The sequence below is a fragment of the Rutilus rutilus genome (assembly GCF_951802725.1).
Source record: "Rutilus rutilus genome assembly, chromosome: 1".
Classification (NCBI taxonomy): Eukaryota; Metazoa; Chordata; class Actinopteri; order Cypriniformes; family Leuciscidae; genus Rutilus; species Rutilus rutilus.
Window position 1 is genome coordinate 58,278,646 of NC_140209.1, and position 20,707 is coordinate 58,299,352.

Genomic DNA, 20,707 nt, shown 5'->3' on the forward strand with positions numbered 1-20,707 from the left:
GCTCACTTTCAAATACAGTTTTTCAAATCAAGCCACTTTCTGTTAGTCAACAGATCGAAGGACTTGAACAACTTGAACCTGATGGGAAATCTTTTACCCTTGCGGGAATTTCCCAGTGGTGTGGATTCCTATTAAAATGACTGGATTTCACTCGAGAACATTTGCTGAACATAAATGTGACAAAGTTCTAGACGATTTGTACCCATCCTTTAGTTCTAAATAGGCTTAAGGGTTAATAGGTTCAGGGTTAGTACCTAGTTATTACAGTTATTGTAATCACTATAATAAGTGCATAGTAAGTACATGTGGAACAGGATTGTAAAATTTTAGTGCATTAATATAATTTTTTTTGTTTTTTGCCATTTTATTTTATAAACTGAGGTTCAAGTACAAGATGGGCCACAGAAACTGCACAAATACATCAGGCTAAAAATATTTTGAATGTTCTTTTGATATCGAAGACATTTAAAGCACCTTTTAGATACATATAGTAGCACTAAAGGAAAAGACACACACTGATTGTGTTTTTACCCGGCCTGAAGGCTTAAAAATGAGAAATACGTCATTCCTGATAATTGACCTATAAATATAACCGCATGAGCCTGCAGGGCTGTGGTCATACTCCGCATGTATGACTGGCTTGATAAGGATCATTGCGTGTCTCCAGTGAGGCAGTAGATGCAGAAAGCTGAGCAGACGCCCGAGGCCTGTTCTGTTCACACAGATAAACAGCTGTCACGGCTGTCATACTCTCCAAAACTTATGATACTGCGTGCTGTATCAGGCAGAGAATAACCCTCGTGATTGTGAGGCTGCGGTAAACTTCCAGTGACTTGTGAAACGGGCTGGAACTTGTTCCTGTGATGGACCGAAGGCTATTTCTAATCTTAATCTGGTCCACATTACAGGTTATTTTGGCAATTAACAGGAGACAATGTTACTTGCATATAAAGTGGCCAAAGTTATGTGAAATTTAGGAGTGGATGGATCTGAAATTGTATCTGTAACTTGATGTAACTTTATAAGTGTGCTTAAAGTCTGCAACTACTTGGATATACATAAAAATAGTAAAGAAAAGTAGTTCACACGTGAAACGGCTTTGTAACTAGAAAAAATGTGGGTCGAGACTGGATTTAGTTTTAGATTGTTAAGAGTTAAGAGTGGTGAAAATCTTTTTTTTTATGTTGTTTATATGTCTATGTGGTGTTTTTAATATTCTTTAAGACAAACCATGAGTAAATTCATAAGTCGACACCATTGCTGAGTATTTTCTCCTTAAAACTGCAGTGAATCAAAGACAGTCTCAAAAACACGGTTTGAAATCGCTGGTGTTTCTGACGTCACAAACTACCTTGTAACCAATCAGGGGTGCGTTTCCCGAAAGCATCGTTGGCCAACTATGGTCGCAAGTTCATCGCAATGTCCATTGAACTCTATTGGTAACGACGGAACTTGCGACCATAGTTGGCCAACGATGCTTTCGGGAAACGCACCCCAGATCAACGTGTGATCGTCAACCAGTGGATCTCTGAGCTGGTGTGAGTGAGTGGAGGCGGGGCTCATTTGCATATTCATAGAACCGCATATACTAAATGAGGCAATGGGTGTAGAGTTACATTCCAGCTATGAGAATAAACTCATGAACCAATTGCAGACAAAAGGTCTATTCACACCGAGAGTGAAATGAAGAAACACTCTGATTCATTCACACTCTGACCATGTCTGCACTATTTCTATCCAGAAGTTATGACCCATAGAAATGTTTTGTACTCGTTTAACTAGAGTTGCCCCTCACACAAGCATTCATTAGCAGTGCCGTCTGTTGTTGTTGCCGTCTCCAGTAGTTTTTTTTTGTCTACTGATTTTTTTTTTTTTTTTTTTAAGACATTTCATTGGCTGGATATTCGGTATGTTGTTAAACAACAGTATGGTCCATTGAACACACTGTACTTATATCCATCACAGCCTTATATTCATTCCTGTCAAAAAAGAATTGTGACGTTAAGGTATATATAGGAGAATCAAAGTCCCTTTCAAGAAAAGTCTGTTCACTCGGCAGCCATATTTGAAGGCAGTTGCAGTAATGCGCCGATTAGTGATTGGCTCTTATATTTATAAGGCGGGACTTAATCCGCCATATTGCACTTTACACATTCTCCCATTCATAAATGAGTGTTCCGTCTTGGTATATCTGAAGTCTTATGCCTAGTTCACACTACATGATTTTAAGCCCGATTTAAGCCCGATTTGCAAGTTAACGAGCTCGCCGACAGGTCAGGCTGTAATCGCGTGCAAATCTGCGGGTGATCCGCGCTCGCCAATCTTTGAGTGTGAAATACTTAACGACGCATCAAAACCCCTCGCTGACACATCGCCGACGCGTCGCCGCCGCCAGAAAAATATCTAGCATGCCAAATATCTGGAATTGTCGGCCGATAGCCTGTGGTGTCACGTGTCGCGACGAGCAACAGCCAATGATCATCTTGTTATGATATTACAAAAGCCCTTTGTATTTGTAACCATCGTTGCCAAACCACAACAGGCAGCTGCTTTTTCATTATAATGTTTTACTCACTTCCAAATCTCTATCTGACAGACAATCCCTGCTGCCCGCGTGTGCTTATCCATCCGTTCACCCATATTCTTTTTTTTTTTCTTTTTTTTCTTTCGGGGTTCTAAACAGATCATTGCACAAACAAAAGGCCTATATATATATATATATATATATATATATATATATGGGGTGTGCGTGTGCCGGTTTCAGAATTGGTGTGACGGTTATGACGTGAGTCAAATGACATAACTCATCGGTTATTATATTGCCTATTTCCTTTTTATTTTATAAATAGGCCTACATGCAATTGGTTGATGAAACATTTATTAAAATTAAGATACAATTTGTACAAAACGAAATTCGTTTTAAATAAATTATTTCTACAAAGCAAAGTGGTAAAAATCATGTCTCACGATTTACAAAACAAAACTTCATTAAGTGGTAAAAACCCAATATAGCATCTTATGATCCTATCTTTTATTACAATTGTTTTTGAGCTAAAATGTAATACACATCATATATACACACTGTATATGTTTCTTTTATCAAACATGTTTGGGGCCAGTCAAGGGGTAATTAAACTGCACGATCAGTTATCGGTAATGATATTGTTTATTATTGCAAATGTTTATTGCTAATGTTTATTATTGGAAATGTTTTTCATTTGTTTAATAAATCTCATAATGATGGCACATCACTATATCATAGTCATAGCTTTTATTTCTATCTCAAATGATTGAAAGAATCAATTACAGTTGGAAACGTATAGACCAATAATAACGCAGACTGTCAACAATTGTTTTTAATTAGTATTTAAACATTCTCTATAATAGAAAAGATAGAAATTTAAAAATATTTTAATAACACGTTTTTTTGCGGTTATAGAGTTCTAATGACGGTGCTCAACTATATATATATATACCAACAATTTTGTCCCGCCGTCCATTTGCCATTGGAATGCGCCAAGACTTGTTGTCAGCTCCTGTAGTGTGTAAGCCCCTGTTGCAGAAGATTTACGTAGTGTCACATAGTCTGAACACCACAACGACTTCAAGACTCCAGAGCAAGTCATGTAGTCTGAACAGCACAGCGATCTGCCGACGTTTAAAGTTGTGTAGTGTGAACTAGGCATTATGCAACACAGAAGTAAGCTCTGCAATTTTGCGAGACTTTCGGTTCACTAGCCGCTGTAGGTAAATGACTAGAAGAATAGCAAAGTGCAGTAATCGGTAAAACTATTTGTGCTACAAACCAGTGGGTTTATAACCATGACAATATATTAAAATAATATGGTAAGAAATACCAGTTTGCAATTTAAAGCAGCATAACGAAATGTTTTTGTATAGCTAAAACTGGAAGTGAAGACTCACTCTTACATTAAAAATGAGGTGGATACATAGTTAGAAAAATACAATGCTGATGATGATCATATTTATGATAGTTATTTTACACTCCATGCATAGGCGTAAAAACCTTTTCTACTTTGGGCTTAATTTGTGGTTAAAATATGTCATGTTTTACTTGACTTGACTTGAACATGGAGGTCCTGACTGTTTTGTGTCTGTGTCTCTAGTACAGGATTGGCCAGCTGTACATGATCAGCAAGCACAGCCACGAGCAGAGCGAGAGAGGAGAGGGAGTGGAGGTGGTGCAGAACGAACCCTACGAGGACCCCACCTACGGCGCCGGACAATTCACTGAGAAACGCATTTATCTCAACAAGTGAGTAGAAATTGTCGTCAGATGCTTGTCAAGCCAAAGCATGAGTTGTTGGTGGTGCATGAGGTCAAGGTGTTTGATGCACTATTTTAGTCAGTCAACACATGTTACACGTTAAAAAAAAAACATCACTTGCATTGCTAAACCGTAACATGCATGTCGACTATCAGCATAAGGTTCACTTTGCAGAATGTTCTGGCCAAGATCCAATATATAAACATGCATGTGCAACGACAAACTGTTGCTTTACTTGACATTTTATAGGTTTAGATCTGATGAACTGGCATCCAACAAAAGTGGCAGCTCATTCAGATAATGACTTTTTTCAGAAATGAATGCAAATTATTTGTGATGAGAGTCTTCTTTTACTGCATGAACTGGGTGGATGTTCAAGGCTTCTAATGCAAGAGTGATCTCTCCATTAACTATCTATTAAGTGAGCCAGTGCTGTTAGCTGCATTACATACATCATTCTGCTGCCAGACGAAGTGAGACCAGCGTCAACCCTGCAGTCATGAGATGATGTATGTTACTGTGTGATTTGTTCATCACCGAGGCATATTTAACGCAGAAAAGCACCATATCTGAGCCACCTTTGTATGTAAAATAGGTCTGTAGATTGTACAGGATGACATTTTATATACCGGTTGAAGTCAAGATTAGTGAATCGGTGAAATCTCACTGGCCCCAAACAGTAGTACACTGGTCTTATTATGCATTATTCATCAGTACATTTAATTTATTCAAATATTTTCATACAATATATTCCATTTTTCACTATTCTTAAGTATTTAACAGCTGACATCACCTATACTAATGTTTACCATTAGACAAACAATTATTTAGCTTCAATTCAGGTCTTGTCATTTCCCAATGGATACATTTATTTTCTACTTTTAATATAATTTGGAAATATGTCACTGACGTAAAATGGGTTGCAAATGCCTTTTCAGACCTACTATCAGATCTACTATTGACTAATTTCTATTTTTTTCCCTGTTGTCTGTTTTTTATTTATTATAGATGTCTTTTAGTACATTGGCATTGAGCCTCAGTCGGGGTCAATGCAGTGCACCGGAGATCCTCAGTTCATTCTCACTGAGAGAGCAGTCTCTAAGCGGCTGCTAGTTTAACAAGAATAAGTAAGGACATGACTAGGGACCCAAACACTTTCCCAGAAATAGCCAGCAATCGGGTTGACAGGACACGGTCCCCCCAGGACTCTGGCCATTCTGGGCACTGATAAATCAGCCGCTCATGCAGATGTGTTTTTGGAGAAACGTTTTATTGAGCTGAGACATCAGTCCCCCTGGAACCAGCTTGATTAAATTGTTCCTCTAAGGGTCATGATTGGCTGAGAGGTGGCCATGACATCACTTCTAACCGGTTCAGACCATGGGCAAAAGCTTGGAGGGATTTTGGGCTTCTGTGAATAAATTCTATCAGACTTGTAGCTCTGCTCGATGCTCTAAAGATTTTGGCTGTTCACAAAATCACTCAATTCAGATATTGTAACCAGAAATATTTGAAGAAAAATCTACCTTGGCTTCTAAGCCCCTTTCACACAGAGATTCCCGTAAATACACTAATAATGTGTCCCAGGATCATTTAATTTTGGTTCATTTACACTGCCAGTGAATTTCCGGAATCTGTGCGTGCGTTCACACACATCCCGTAAAGATCCCGTAGACACATGACATCAATGTGTCATGTAATGTCTGCATCGTCTTAAGTTTGCTTATGATCTGCGATTTCTATCTCGATAAACCGGGCTTGTGCATTTTTTTTTTTTTTTTTTTTTGTGATTCGATCATAAATTGCCGCATCACGTACCATTTCACTAAGCTGGTGAACGATCTCAGCTTCAGCATCATCACTATGGCGGCATTGATCCTGCCTGGGATCCCATCCCGGGATCGATGCCGGACTCAATCCCGGGATGTGTTTGCATTTACACAGAAGGCACTCTGGCAATTTTATGGCAATTTTCCGGGATCAACACGCTGTGTGAAAGGGGCTTAGCTGAAATAAGTACCAAATATACATAGAAAAAAAAAACAAAGTATATCTATATAGAGACATTTAAAAGAAAACTAATAAAAATGTCAAAAGTATCTCCCAATGCATAAAATAAGGCCCTGACCTACAGTTGTTGTTTTTTTCTACTTGAATATCATTTGAAAATGTCACAGAAGTAAAACTGGTTGCAAATGCCTTTTCATGTTGATTTTTATCTACTATTTGTTCATCTCCCTCTTTTCACTGTTCTAGGATGATTTGATGTGTGTGTATATACAGTTGTAATCGAAATTATTCAGCCCCCATTGCAAATCAGGTTTATTGGCGAAATTTACAGACTTTCGGCTCTTTGCAATGAACAAATCAAACAAAAGTAATTGAAATAGCTCAACACAACAAGTGTTTCAAGTGATTTCCCCAAATTCGATGAAAATGCAACTTAATGACTTCCGCCGTTTCAAAATTATTCAACCCCCTGAATATAATCCCTCACAACAGCACAAATCTGCAAAACAGGCGTTGTCTCAAGCACACCTTATGCAACTAATCAAGGGCTTCATTAGTTGCACCAGGTGTGTTTGAGCTAGAACTCCAAGACATACACCATTATTGACTGAAAAGCATGGAACTTTTCGTCCCTATGGATCAGCGGTATGTCTGGAGGAAGAAGAATGAAGCATATGCTGAAAAGAACACTCTGGCTACAGTTAATCATGTTGTGGCTCAGTGATGCTCTGGGGCTGCTTTGCGTCCTCTGGCACTGGAAACCTGCAGCAAGATGGATACATTGAAGTATCAGGAAATCCTAGGAGAAAACGTCATGCCATCAGTGAGGAAGCTGAAGCTTGGGCGTCATTGGACCTTCCAACTGGACAATTATCCCATGCATATCTCAAATTCCACCAAGGCTTGGTTTCAGGAGAAGTCCTGGAAGATTCTACAGTGGCCATCACAGTCACCTGACTTGAACCCCATTGAAAATCTCTGGTGGGATTTGAAGAAGGCGGTTGCAGCACGCAAACCCAAGAATATTACTGATCTGGAGGCCATTGCTCATGAGGAATGAGCTAAGATTCCTCAGAAACGCTGCCAGAAGCTGCTGTCTGGTTATACACCTCGTTTGCAGCAGGTCAGAACAGCAAAAGGGTTTTCTATTAAGTAATGAAGATGCTTGCCATGAGGGGGTTGAATAATTTTAAGATTGTAGAAGTCATTAAAAGTTAAAAAATGTTTTGTAAAAGTAAAATAACTGATTTAACCAGCTTTCTACTATCTAAAAGTAGATATATATATATATATATATATATATATATATATCAGACAGGTTAAAGTGATTATATGATACATTTTCATGTTTTCCTTTTTCTTTGGTGTGTTGTCTGTTTGTGCATGTATAAGATCTGTAAAGCTACAAAGCTCAAAGTCTCCCACAAGAAGATTTATTCTATCTAAAAGAGAAGGCAGACCTAGCTAAAACCCCTCGATCGAATTCTCCCTCACCGAGCTACGTCACTAGATGGAAACATTTGCATAATGCCGCCCAAATGCGTACGCAAAGAAAGAGGGCGTGGCTTCAGTTATCGTTGTATTTATGTCGCCGCCATGTTGTGGAGACACTCTGTTGTTTCAATGTTGTTTGTTCTTACGATCAAAAGTGCAGATATGGATTCCTGTTTACAAACACAGTATCCTCTGTTCTACGCTTTTCAGAATCAGACTCGGGCTCGAAGTGATATGGTAAAACTGACGACATTATTAAGTGTATTTTATAATCGCTTTGGAAGCTGAGGCTCACGATTATGGTAATTTATTTCTACTTGAATGAATTATTGTCGATTATACACGCTTTTGAGGTGTTCGGCCAATCACAACACACTGGGTCAGCTGGCCAATCAGAGCACACTGCGCTTTTTTGGACGGAGGGGCTTTGTATAAATCGAAAGCCTTGGTATAAAGGAGCCACAATAATATACAGTATGTGAAAAATTATGTATTTTTTGAATATGTATTGTTAACATTCTATTACACCCAATACACAAAATAATGATCTTTGAAAATAGCATCATATGGCCCCTTTAAACAAGACTGTCTGAAGATCTGATTTTCTTTTTCCTGTTCAGACCGCAGTCACTTTTGCCAGCACGTCCACACTAGTTGTCATAGTAATGAGGCAAACTTGCGTAGGTTCAGCATGCATGATACTTTAGCAATGCATGTTCCGCCACTGATTGTTTTTCATTAGGGCCGTATCCAAATCTGACATGGGTGTAATGCCAAGTAGTGTACCTCAGTTAAGCAAGAGAGCATTGACTGGTAAGAATGTGTCCTTGGGACTTTTCAAAAGGACAGTTATAGCTTTACAACTTCAAGTTGTTTATGAAGTGAAGCATTTGACATGATCTGTGGTCTTTTTCACCCTTAACATGTCTATTAAGACACACTCCATTCCTGTTGTTATCTACCCCTCCCGTTATGGAGGAAAAACATATTCTAATCAGCCTGAGACACATTACCAAAAATCAGATTTCAGACCATTTTTGAAGTCGGTTTGGATCAGGCAAATTGTATTTCGTGCTCCGACTACAAAAAAACAGAGTTGGATTGGCCTGCTTGTGCGAACATAGGTTTAAAGTGCCCCTATTATGCTATTTTAAAGGTTTCTTGTTTTGGAGTCTCTTACAATAGGTTTACATGCACCCAAGGAAAAAAAACACTTTCATTTTCTCATAATATAGATTTCAGCATCACCTCTTTTCTCACGGTGTCTGAAACAGTTCAATAAAGGATTCAGTCTCTCTAAATCCATTCTTTCAGAGAGCCTACTCTGCTCTGATTGGTCAGATGGCTCAGTCTGTTGTGATTGGTCTACTCTGCTCTGATTGGTCAGATGACCCAGTCTGTTGTGATTGGTCTACTCTGCTTTGATTGGTCAGATAACCCAGTCTGTTGTGATTGGTCTACTCTGCTCTGATTGGTCAGATGACCCAGTCTGTTGTGATTGGTCTACTCTGCTCTGATTGGTCAGATAACCCAGTCTGTTGTGATTGGTCTACTCTGCTCTGATTGGTCAGATGGCCCAGTCTGTTGTGATCGGTCTACTTTGCTCTGATTGGTCAGATGACCCAGTCTGTTGTGATTGGTCTACTCTGCTCTGATTGGTCAGATGGCCCAGTCTGTTGTGATCGGTCTACTTTGCTCTGATTGGTCAGATGACCCAGTCTGTTGTGATTGGTCTACTCTGCTCTGATTGGTCAGATGACCCAGTCTGTTGTGATTGGTCTACTCTGCTCTGATTGGTCAGATGGCCCAGTCTGTTTTGATAGGTCTACTCTGCTCTGATTGGTCAAATGGTGTCTTCTCAGATTGGTCAAAACAGCGTCTTCTCAGCATGTCAACGACACGAACCAAACTGTCCTAGACCTCAGCTAAAACTACAGTGTTTGAGGGTCAATGTAGACATTGTTCGCGGGCAGCCAATGAAGACCATAGCCTGGCATTATGCAAATTTGTTACAAACTTGCTTCGGGTTCAGCAGGAAATAAGACTGCAGTCCTGACCACTCATTTCAGGCGGTTCAGATTTGGTTCTTTCTTTTGGGAGACTATAACTCCATTTCTCTGCGCTTTGATCTTTGAAACTTTGAACCTTTTACATTCACAAACAGCTATATTACACACTACATGAAAGGTCTTATCTGAAAAAGTATAATAGGAGCACCCAGTGAGACAGAAAGACAAATAGTTTTTTTGTTCAGTGGTGTTTTAATTACACACCAATTAAAAACAAGCTTCAAACCTTTGACCCAGTGTCTGAGGCTCAGACTAAATTTAGTTCAAGTGCTTCAGTAGCTCAACATTTGCTTAATAAAAAATGCCTCACAATTTTTAGCATTTCAACTTTTAAGTGTATACACATGTTTGGAATGAGAGCTGTCTCTAGTTCAATGGGTTTTATTTTTATTTTACAAGCCTAAAATATCCTATTTTCCAGTAGGATACCTACAGTAGCAGTTACAACAAACAGATTAAAAATAATTCCCTCTCAAAATCCCCTTCATCTCGTGTGAACTCCAGATGATAAACTAAAGATAAATCAAGACTTAAAGGAGATAAAAGACATGATGAGGAGGAATAGTCCAAATGGATCACACATGAGAGACCAAAAAAGACAGAAGGAAGAGCGAAAATAAGAGCGAGCGTGTGGGGAGGTTGAGATTTGCGTGGGATGGGAGACGGCTGAGCTCCCGCATTTTTAGCACGTGTATAATTTGAGATTTGCCTGTGGGAAGCTGTACCTGCGTCTTCGCCCACAGTCCACCTGCTTTTGCGCTTGTGCGTGCCATGCCACTCACTCAAGCTGGAGCCGTAGTACAAGACTTCACAGGCGAAATCTAGAACATGTTTTGATTCACTTCAGACTGAAATGTTTAAAAAATGGATGGGTTTATTCATTTTTGAACGGATGGAAACAAACAAATCCACCAGATACTTGTAAAAGAATGGGGTTTAGTTCAAATGAAGTGGTGTGTGGATATCCGAGAGGTAGTGCAGGCTCGTTTTTCAATTTTCATTTTAAAACCCCTCAGGATGAAGCTTCCCTCAGGTTCACATCACAGATGTGCCGAGTCATGCGCCAGCGAAATCTGCAAGGCCTGCATAAAACCTTCCTTTATTCCCGCTGCTCAGGCTTTTAGGACTGGCACCCGTCCCAGTTTCATCCACTCTGCATCTGGTTTATTTAGGACACAACTGCGGAAGGGCATGAGAAGAACTTCATCTCCATTTGCTTATTTCATCAAGATGTAAATGTATCATGCTTCCCCAACACAACATTGATTTTATTGGTTTTACCGTCGCATCCAGCAACAATAAGATTAAGTTAAGAATACAAATTCTGTTGTTATTTACTCACCCTGGATACTGTACATGCTTTGGGGGAGGGAAAGGTCATGAGTGAATACTGACTTGATATGACAAGTACTGCATAACAATCCCCTTCATGGACAAATTGGCATACAGATTTGTATTGACAAGAGGGTGAGTAAATAATGACAGAATTTTAATTTTAGCAAATCACAGCCACTGATTATTGAGACACAGGACACAAGATGTTCCACAATTTTACTTGCCAATTTTATTGTATTGACAATTTTACCAAGTTTATAAACAGCAACACTCCCACACAGAGATGAACACTAAAATGCTCTTAACAGAAATTTGTTGTTTTATTATATTTTTTTAGCAGATTTTAGGGGACAAGCACACCACATGCTAAAAAAAGTGTCTGGCGTCAGATACTGTAATGTGCAGAGCCATAATCAAATGATCCCAAATCCCAAATGTCACCCACTACTAGACAACAATCGTACAGTCTATTAAAATGGCATTGCTATTATAAATGTTTACTTTTTTTTTCTTGTATCTCATGGGAAACTTATGGAATTGATTAAAATCCTTGAGTTTTGCCAAATCTATTGGTTGTCAAATAACTGCCCAAATGATTGCCGCTTGCAAAGTTTGAAGTGAATTGTTCACATGAATATTGATTGAGTTCAACAATGTCACAAAATCTCTTTTTATATCATTTTATATAATGGACTGTTTGCGCTGAGCTTCATGATGTACTTCCGACTTGAAATGATACATCTCGCTAGTTTCCAATGTTTCCAATGTGCCGTTGTTCCTGAAACCCATTTTAAAATGAGTGTTTGGAAGAAGATTTTACAGTCTTTTGAAAGTTACCCATCAGGCAATGTCGAGCGTCGGTCGGCTTAGTTTTTCGGTGTGTTCTGCACCGTTGGCTCTAGTCGGACACCGTCTGGGGTTTTTTGGGCCGATTCAGCATGTTGAATAGGCATCGGGCCGTCGGTGAGAGAGAGAACTGTGATTGGCTGTTCAGCTTAGCGAACGAGAATAAAAGCCAAAGTGATGAAAGCGAGTAAAGAAGTTGTTGGAATGCATCTTTATGTATTCTCGGTTCATTCTTAAAGTAGAAGGTTTGATTCTTCAGCATACGTAATACATATTTGGCATGGATAGCTGGCTCAGATAGTGTGATAGCAAGGAATTTTTGGGGGAAAAATGGAAGCGGTTGGTTGAATATCTGAACTTGTTTGCCAGATTTAATCCAAAACAAACTATGTGTTGCACTACTGTACCCTGTCTTGTCCCGTATCTCAAGAATCATTGAAGATTTCAGATCTCTCCAGTGACTGATATGCTGTCTGTTTATCAGTCAAACTCACCATTCACACTCACATCCGTCTATTAGGACTGACTGACTGATTGAAGAGCGTTTTTGCAGCTGCTCTTAAGGAGATTTTGGCAGCGATTAAGGAAACCTGATCTCAGACAGAATGAAAGTGCATCTTCGTCCCTGAGCGTCCATCAGCGCTTCCTCACTGCAGCTATTAGTCTGTCATTACCCCTGTTATTGCAGCGGGGGGGGGACAGGCCGTTTGGCACTGGCGCAGTGAGCTGGCACTCTCTAGTTTCTTCTCAATACTTATCCCTTCCTGTTTTTGTCTCTTTCAGCAAGCTGCCCAGCTGGGCCAGAGCTGTGGTGCCCAAAATCTTCTATGTGACGGAGAAAGCTTGGAATTATTATCCCTACACCATCACCGGTAACTACAGCTACTTACTCTCAGGCGTACTTCCCTGTTGTAATTGCTTAACATCTTATGATACTGTGGCAGTAATACACTCTTCATAGACTAAGATGTTAGATGTTCCAATGTTGGCTATATTCAAACTAATGAATACATATGATAAAATGTAGGCCTATAATCTTTTTTTTCTTTCTTTTTTTTTTTTACAAAGAAAGAGTACACTTGAAATATTGTTGAAATTGTAATTATTGTTGTAATTGTAACATTTTTAATAAAATAGCTAAACATATTTACAAGATAGATGTAAGCGAAATCTTAAATGGTCAATATAAGTATTCTTCTAAATATATTGTCCTTGCATTGTGGCTCAGTCAGTGTCACACCTGAATGAATGGCTAATTATGCAGAGTCATTATGCAGAGTGGGTGGGACAACCCAGGTGTAAACTACTCCTTCACGCCCCCCTCGCATATTGGCTTTCCAAGCAAAACCTGTTTTACACCATTTAAATCAATGTATTTTTTTTTGTGAACGATAAAGCAAGACTATTTTCACATAATTTTGAAGCCAGTACTCAAAGGTACAACATCAATTAGACAAAAGTCTTGTGGACACATATTTAATATGTGTTTTGTGGTCTTAATTCAGCCACTTTCATTTTTATTTTTTCCAATAACCACGCATAAACATTATTCTCTTAAAAATACAAACATCTACATACACGTTGCCTGCATATTTTGGTAGCCCTGTTTGTGCTATATAGAGTGAATTTACACCTTTGCCATTAACATGTTTATAAATAACTGAAAAAAGCACAAATTTCAAGGCATGTCAGAACATCTCAAGGGCTCCAAAAACACCTTGGTCCCCAGAGGGTTAAAGGGGTCCTATTATGCTTTTCCATCTTTTTCTACTTTAGTTAGTGCGTAATGTTACAAAGCTCAACGTCAGACACACTGCTGTGAGCATATAAGATGCTGCATAAATCGATAAATCGATAAATCCTGTAGCAGATCTTGGCAGGTGGAGCTGGGGAGGTGGAGGGGTTCAGCAGAACTCAGTCTGGTTCAGTGTTTGCTGTAGGCTAGTCAGTTTAAATGTTGAGCAAGCAATCTCATTGGATGCTGAATCAGCAGAGGCCAATCAGCTTGTGCCATGTAGTAAATAGTGTGTTTGCTTTCCAATCGCATGTAAAGTTTCAGTCAAAATAGTTTTAGCTTGTGCCATCTAGCGTTTCATGACTGAACTAGATATTTATTTCACAGTCAAACTCATATAAATCGTAAATATTTGTTTAACCTTCTTCTATGGTCAGACTCAGCTCACTCAAGCGTATGATGTACCGAATGTCTGTGAATCAAAGTAAGAATTGACACGATTTTAATTAATAGGTCAATTATTCCTTTAGGTGTGTTATATATATATATATATATATATATATATATATACATCTATATACATAGTCTAAATCTTAAATGTGACATGCAATTGCTGAATGCCATCCTAAGCTTCGTCAGGGTCATCTCTTTGACATAATGTATAAGCAATTACTTTCATCAAGAGCAAATGCTTTAGAAATGACACCAAATAAAAGGAGCATAACACGGACATATCAGAGATGAATGCGTGCCCACACCCTCACCGCTCCAAATACATGCACACTTTTGTCACGTACATGCACACACACATTCAGTGCAGGAAGAGAGCTTCATTTCCCCTGAAGAACTGCAGCTCTTTCTGTTATTGAATGTTTGATGACTGTCATGTGTTTATTGCCTGGACCATTGCCTTTAACATGAAGTCTCTCTCTCTCTCTCTCTCTTTCTCTGTCTGACTCTCTCTCTCCCGGTCTGTTTCCTCCCCCACCGCTGGCTCTCAGAGTATACAGTGAGTATGACTTCTTCTTTTATTTGTGTCCCTGCAACTGAAACTCAGAATGTCAGATGAAATGTACATGCTGTTGAACACAAAAAATATGGTATTGTGCATTTTATGCTTATTAATAAGTTAATAAGATTAATACGAGTAAATGAAGTTTGCATCAAGCCAAATTCCACTGGAATCAGTTGGTGAGTCGAGTCTGTGTTCGTTTCACGTGAATGCAGTGTAGAGTTGCTATTAAGAGCGTTCACAATCACTCGCATTTCTATTTCAGGTTCTGTTTCAGTTACCTTGTCTATGTAGGCAGCACACATCAAGCTCGCTAGGTTTTGGAACGGAGCTACAGTGTCTGTCAGCTGATTCCCCTTAGCCACCAACCATGTTGTTATGCTATCCCAGAATGCACCGTTCTTGTTTTCTGTTGCTGTGCTGTAATATAATTAGAGTGTATTGGAAAACCCTGCAGACCAGGTGTCTTCAAGCTCCTTGGAGACCATATTAGGTTTCATGGAAAACCTTGTGCTTATTCGAAAGAGCAATATATACATTTTAACAACTCAGGACTCCTCTGAGCCTTATGAATATGTTGAAGGTTTAAAGGTTTTGGGATCTTAGGGGCCATTCACACAGAATGCTTTTTTTTTGCATTTAAAAAAAGCAGGGCAGTGGAATAAAAGGTGAACTTATTTTAACTTGCATTTTTAGAATGGCGTGTCAAAAGACGTGGGATGTGAGCGCAACCGTCAAAGACATCATCTCGTGCATTTTTAACCCTCATTTGACCCGAAACTCTTTTTTTTTTTTTTATTCCAAAAATTTAGTGTTCATCGGAGGGGTCCAAGACCCTAGGACGTTTGTCGCACTTGAACCACGAATACACAAAAAAAAAGTTTTGTGGTTGAAATTTAGAAAAGTAACAAATCCTTCCCTCATGGGTCAATTTGACATCCCGAATGCGAGGAACGTTTCAGTACACACAGAAAAACCTAAAAATGCACCGTTACACACCAAACTAAAACTGCTAAACCTTTACCAAAAAATTATTTTATAATGTCTACATGTGTATCTGAATGCGTACTGAAGAGAAACTGACTTTAGGACCCAGCGGAACAGCTCATTTGCTCCAAACAGAGCTATAAGGCCATTTAGTGGCTAGAGTCATGAAATATCATGTTATATTATTATTATTTATTTCACAAGAGGTCGGCAAAGCCACCCAATGTAAGATATCTTGAGCTGAATTAAAAGGGTTATACATGAAATTGAGTTATTTTGAATTTAAGTTGAAAGAATGTGAGGAATGTGCTTAAATTACTATTTATTTATTGATGAAATCTAGTAATTTAAAGGTAAATTTAAAAAAAAGAATAAGAAAAAATCTCCCCCAAAAAAATGGATTAAAAAATAGAAAAAATATTAGCAAAATTAAATAAAATAAGCTTTCTGTTAGAATTTTTTTTAAATAATTAAGTATAATTGGGCTTCGGGTCATTCTGACCCGCAAGGGAAAGATGTGTTACAAAGTGGAAAGGATGAAGGTTAAAATGGAAAAACAATGTAAAATGAGCGTTAGTATGTAAAAACTCATCCAATTGGTGTTTCCGTCTGCATACACTCAAAACATATTTAGGCCTAAATGTAAGATTTATTTATTTGAAGTGCATATATAACAAGACGGGCTGGTTTAAACGAGCGGTGGAGATGTGTGGAGGATTACGGCTTAACTTAAGCTGGATGACAGTCAGTGAATCTCGGAGTGTCTCCGCGCGTTGTATCTGTACCTAGAGATGAATGAGAGAGCTCTTCATCAGAATACCATTATCATAATCAACCATATGCCAGGAACAACAGGATACAAACCGCTCAAATGAGAACAGTGGAAGACGAGAAAGGCCCAAAGGATGTAAAAATGAGCACAAAATGGAAACAGACTACAGTCACTTTTTCCACATTAGGCTGTTTGAGCAGCTTTGAAATGCACTTATTGGCTGAGTGATTATGGAGACTAAAATACATTTACATTTTCCCTTGACATCTTGGATAAGGTTTTTATGTGAAATTGCAGTGAAGACATCAAAGTTTTAATCTTTTATTTTATCCGTCGCTAATTAAATAGAGTGCAACAGTAGAGCTCCGGAAGTACAAACCTTATTCATTTTCGTCATAGAGATATTGATTTTTTAGCAGTAACATAAACCTTTCGAGACAGACCAGCCATGAGCTCAGAGGTTGTTAATTCATGGTATATGCTTCTGTTGAAGCCATGAGAAAGCACAATTTTAACAATAATAAAAAAAAATGACACAATTCCCAGTGAAGAACTACACTACCCATAATCCTGAAGAGAGATTCACCAATCAGAGAACTCACTGTATGTGATCAAGTTGTACACTCTCAAACTACTTATATTTATCTAATTTGCAATAAACGGCTATGGTTCAATAGTTCATTCAGTTACAATTTTTTGCACTATGTTTCTAAAACTTTTTTCTTCCGATCAAACTTTGTAATGGTTTGGTTCATGTCTTTACTGGAGACAAGACTTTACTGGAGAATCGTTTCAAAATCTCCTTGGAGAAAATAAATGGCAAAAAAACCCAGGCTGCAGAAAACATGGGGGTGTTCACTGCTCTGTACTGCCAAAAAAGACACTTTTCAAGATATTCCCTTTACACTCATTTCATTTTATTAGGATACATTCTGTAACCCATCATTAGAATCTCTATGATGTCTTTTAATGTAGTGCGCGCTGAGGATACAGTGGATAAAAGTATAAAACAGACCAAGCTGTTTAAAAATGCACTTTCATATTTAGCTTTTAAAATATATTAAAAAGGTCCAATTGTGGAACGAACACGTATTCCTCATTTAAATAATTCTCGACCAAGGCATACGCGAAATAAAGGGGCGGGGCCTGGTTGAGTTATTTAGTTAATTGTGTTAAAACTGGTGGTTATGGTAAGATGCGGGACATTTCCCAAACATGCGTGAAGCGGTTGACCAATCACAACACACTGATCCAGCCGACCAATCAGAGCACAGTGTTTTCAGAAGGAGGGGCTTCATAGAGACAGAAACCTAACAGAGCGTTACTGACAGACTGGGGGAGAGGAGCTGCAACAATGGAGAATATGAGAAAAATCATGTGTTTTATTGAACATTTCTAGAGCCCAAAAACAACATCAAGACTTTGAAAAAGAGCATAATATGGCCTTTTTTAACTTTAAATGTTATATCAAATAACACACTACAGTTAAAATTATAATCAAGTACTTCAACATGTACTTTAGTTTGTTAGTCAACACATCAAAATAAGTGAACTTCTTTAAAGCATGAAAATAGATAATTAAAATATAATGATTTAAAAATGTCCTTTAAAGTAAAACTTTTAGAATGTGCACTTTGTAATGTCAAATTAAAAGTCTACTCAAGTGTGTTATGAAACAAAGTCATGGAAGTGTCTCTCTTAAGGTGCACTTAAGTGGCCTTTTATTTTATTATATTATATTATTTGCAAGTGTAGCTTTTAAAAATATACTTTTAAGGCTGGAAGTGGCTGCAATAAATTGAATGCATGAATGTTTTCCCCAAATGATTATTACATATTCTATATTTAACACTGATGGATCTCTACCTGTCACGATAATATAAAACTCTCCTGATATTTTAATAACAATTAAAACTACAAAAGAATAAAATAAAGCATATTTTGTTCTTCGGAGCTTGGAAGGGTTCAGTTTGAGCAGGTGTTTTATACCATCATCATGGTCCTCGTCAGAGCTCATTTCAGTACATTCAACATCTCAAACATATTCTTAATATCATTTTCAATATCTTCAAAATCAATATTTGGATCGCTGACAGCTTCTTCACCAGACTCACCATCATGTGACAGTGACACTAATATTTGATAGTGTTCAGCACTTGCTTTGCAGTAAATCACTGTGTCATTTCAAGTTTTGCTGATGATTCTTCCTATTCTTTTGTTTTCTGCCTGTGGTGACTATGAGTGAAACGTCACTTCATCATTGTGTATCAGACATTGCCACCTTGAGGAGTAAAGGTGATTTGCACTTGAGTCATCAGCGACTCAATTATTATTGTGCATAAAAAAGATATACTTACACTATTACATTCCTCGGGTCATTAAAGACCCTTTACACTTTTTACAAAAAAAATGAGAAAACAGACACTCTTTATAATTTTGTTTTCTTCTTATGTTGTTAATAATGAATAGATTGAGGAATACTAAGAAGGTTGATGTCTAACTTTAAAGAATGAACGAGGGGGAGGGTAGTGAATGACGTCCCGGGTCCATAAAGACCTGAGGAATGCGTTTAAGGGTTAGTAGCATGAAATGTAGCTAGCTACTTTTTCAAAAGAGCTTGAGTGTAGTTTAACTATTTGAAATGATGAGTATCTTGTAGTTAAAGTTGTCCAGGAGGATTAGTATGTAGACAGTAGCTGACGAGGAGGCATGCTAGGTTTTTAAATAGAGCCGTAACTCCAACATTGCTTTGCTGGTTTACACCCAAAGGTTTTCACTTCTTCTCTTCTTCTCGATCCTTCGCCCTTCCCCCACTGCAACAGCACTTCCTCCAGCGTTACGTAACTCTGCCTCTATTGATCTCCATAGCGATTGCGGGAGCAATGCTTAATCTAATCAGGCAGCAGTGTGTTGGGTCTCAGAGGGGCTCGTGTGGGGAGGAGGAGGACAGGGAGGCTGTAAATCCAGCGAGGCAGAAAAGAGCTCATCATTACAGCACAACGCCAGGCTCATAAAACACACTCGTACTGAAGCGTGCAGGAACAGTACACCAGATCTACTGAGAGCATGCATGCAGCGTGTTCATGATCGTGACTCGATCTCTCGTGATAGATGTGGAAAATTAGTTACTCGACTAAATAGAATTAACAGTTGCATGTCATTTTCCTGCATAGATATATTTATAAATTGTGTTTGTCCGACCCCCCTACTTGTCTGTTGATTCCTTATATGCAGTGGAAATAAAGTATGCATACTTAAAGGGTTAGTTCACCCAATAAATGGAAATTCTATCATCATTTACTCACCCCCATGTCGTTCCAAACCTGTATGACTTTCTTTCCTCTGCTTAACTAAAAAGAAGATATTTGGAAGAAATGGGTAACCAAAGAGTTGATGGGCCATTTTGATTGATAGTTAGTGTGATTATCTACAGCTGTGTGAACTTGAGGAGAACTGACTTCATATATTCACCATAGGGTCTGTTTACACGACACCGTTTTCAACTAAAAACGTACAACTTTTTATGCGTTTTGGAAACTGGAAACTTTGGAAAAAACGGGTTTCAAAGTGCAACTTTTTGAAATCGGTTTCCGTGTAAACATCGAAAACGTGAATCTCTGAAGACGATGACGTCATGCACATGCGCATTACGTGTTCAGTCTATAGTGTTTCATCGCCATCTACTGGCCTGGCAGCAGAATACAGCGTTTTTAGTCGTTTTTGTGGATCCGTGTGAATGGGGGTCGTTACGGGGGTCGAACGCCAGCTGATTCAAAGACAATGATCAAAAAATGATGAAGACAAGTGAAGTTAGTAAAGAGAAAAGCTTGTTTTGCATTTTGAGTACAGTGATTCAACTCATCTTTGACACATCTAACTTGTTTTCTCCTCTTTAGTGCTCTTTCCTGCCAAAGTTCTCCATCCACGTTGAGACAAAGTATGAAGACAACAAAGGCGTCAATGACAATGTATGTATACTGCATGTTGAGTGAATGTGTCGGTGTGTTTGTGTATGATTTCATCTTTTCTGGTCTTTTCATCTCTAAATCTTTTCTGTAGCGAGAACCGTTTTTCGGTAACTTTGTTTTCCATCGGTTATCTCATTCCACATACATCAACTAGTAAGCCCAGTAGTTTCTCAGGGTCCAGAGTAATTTAA

At 38.5% G+C, this 20,707-nt stretch overlaps 1 protein-coding gene across 1 annotated transcript in view; it reads left to right on the forward strand.

Moving 5' to 3' along the window:
- pitpnc1a (phosphatidylinositol transfer protein cytoplasmic 1a) overlaps positions 1–20,707 on the forward strand; it is a 100,638-nt gene that overhangs the window by 59,923 nt on the left and 20,008 nt on the right. Inside the window, exons 2-5 of the mRNA XM_084403031.1 lie at positions 4,128–4,276; positions 12,826–12,914; positions 14,779–14,786; positions 20,445–20,516. Coding sequence (XP_084259157.1) covers positions 4,128–4,276; positions 12,826–12,914; positions 14,779–14,786; positions 20,445–20,516 — 318 coding nt within the window. The remainder of the gene's footprint in view (positions 1–4,127; positions 4,277–12,825; positions 12,915–14,778; positions 14,787–20,444; positions 20,517–20,707) is intronic.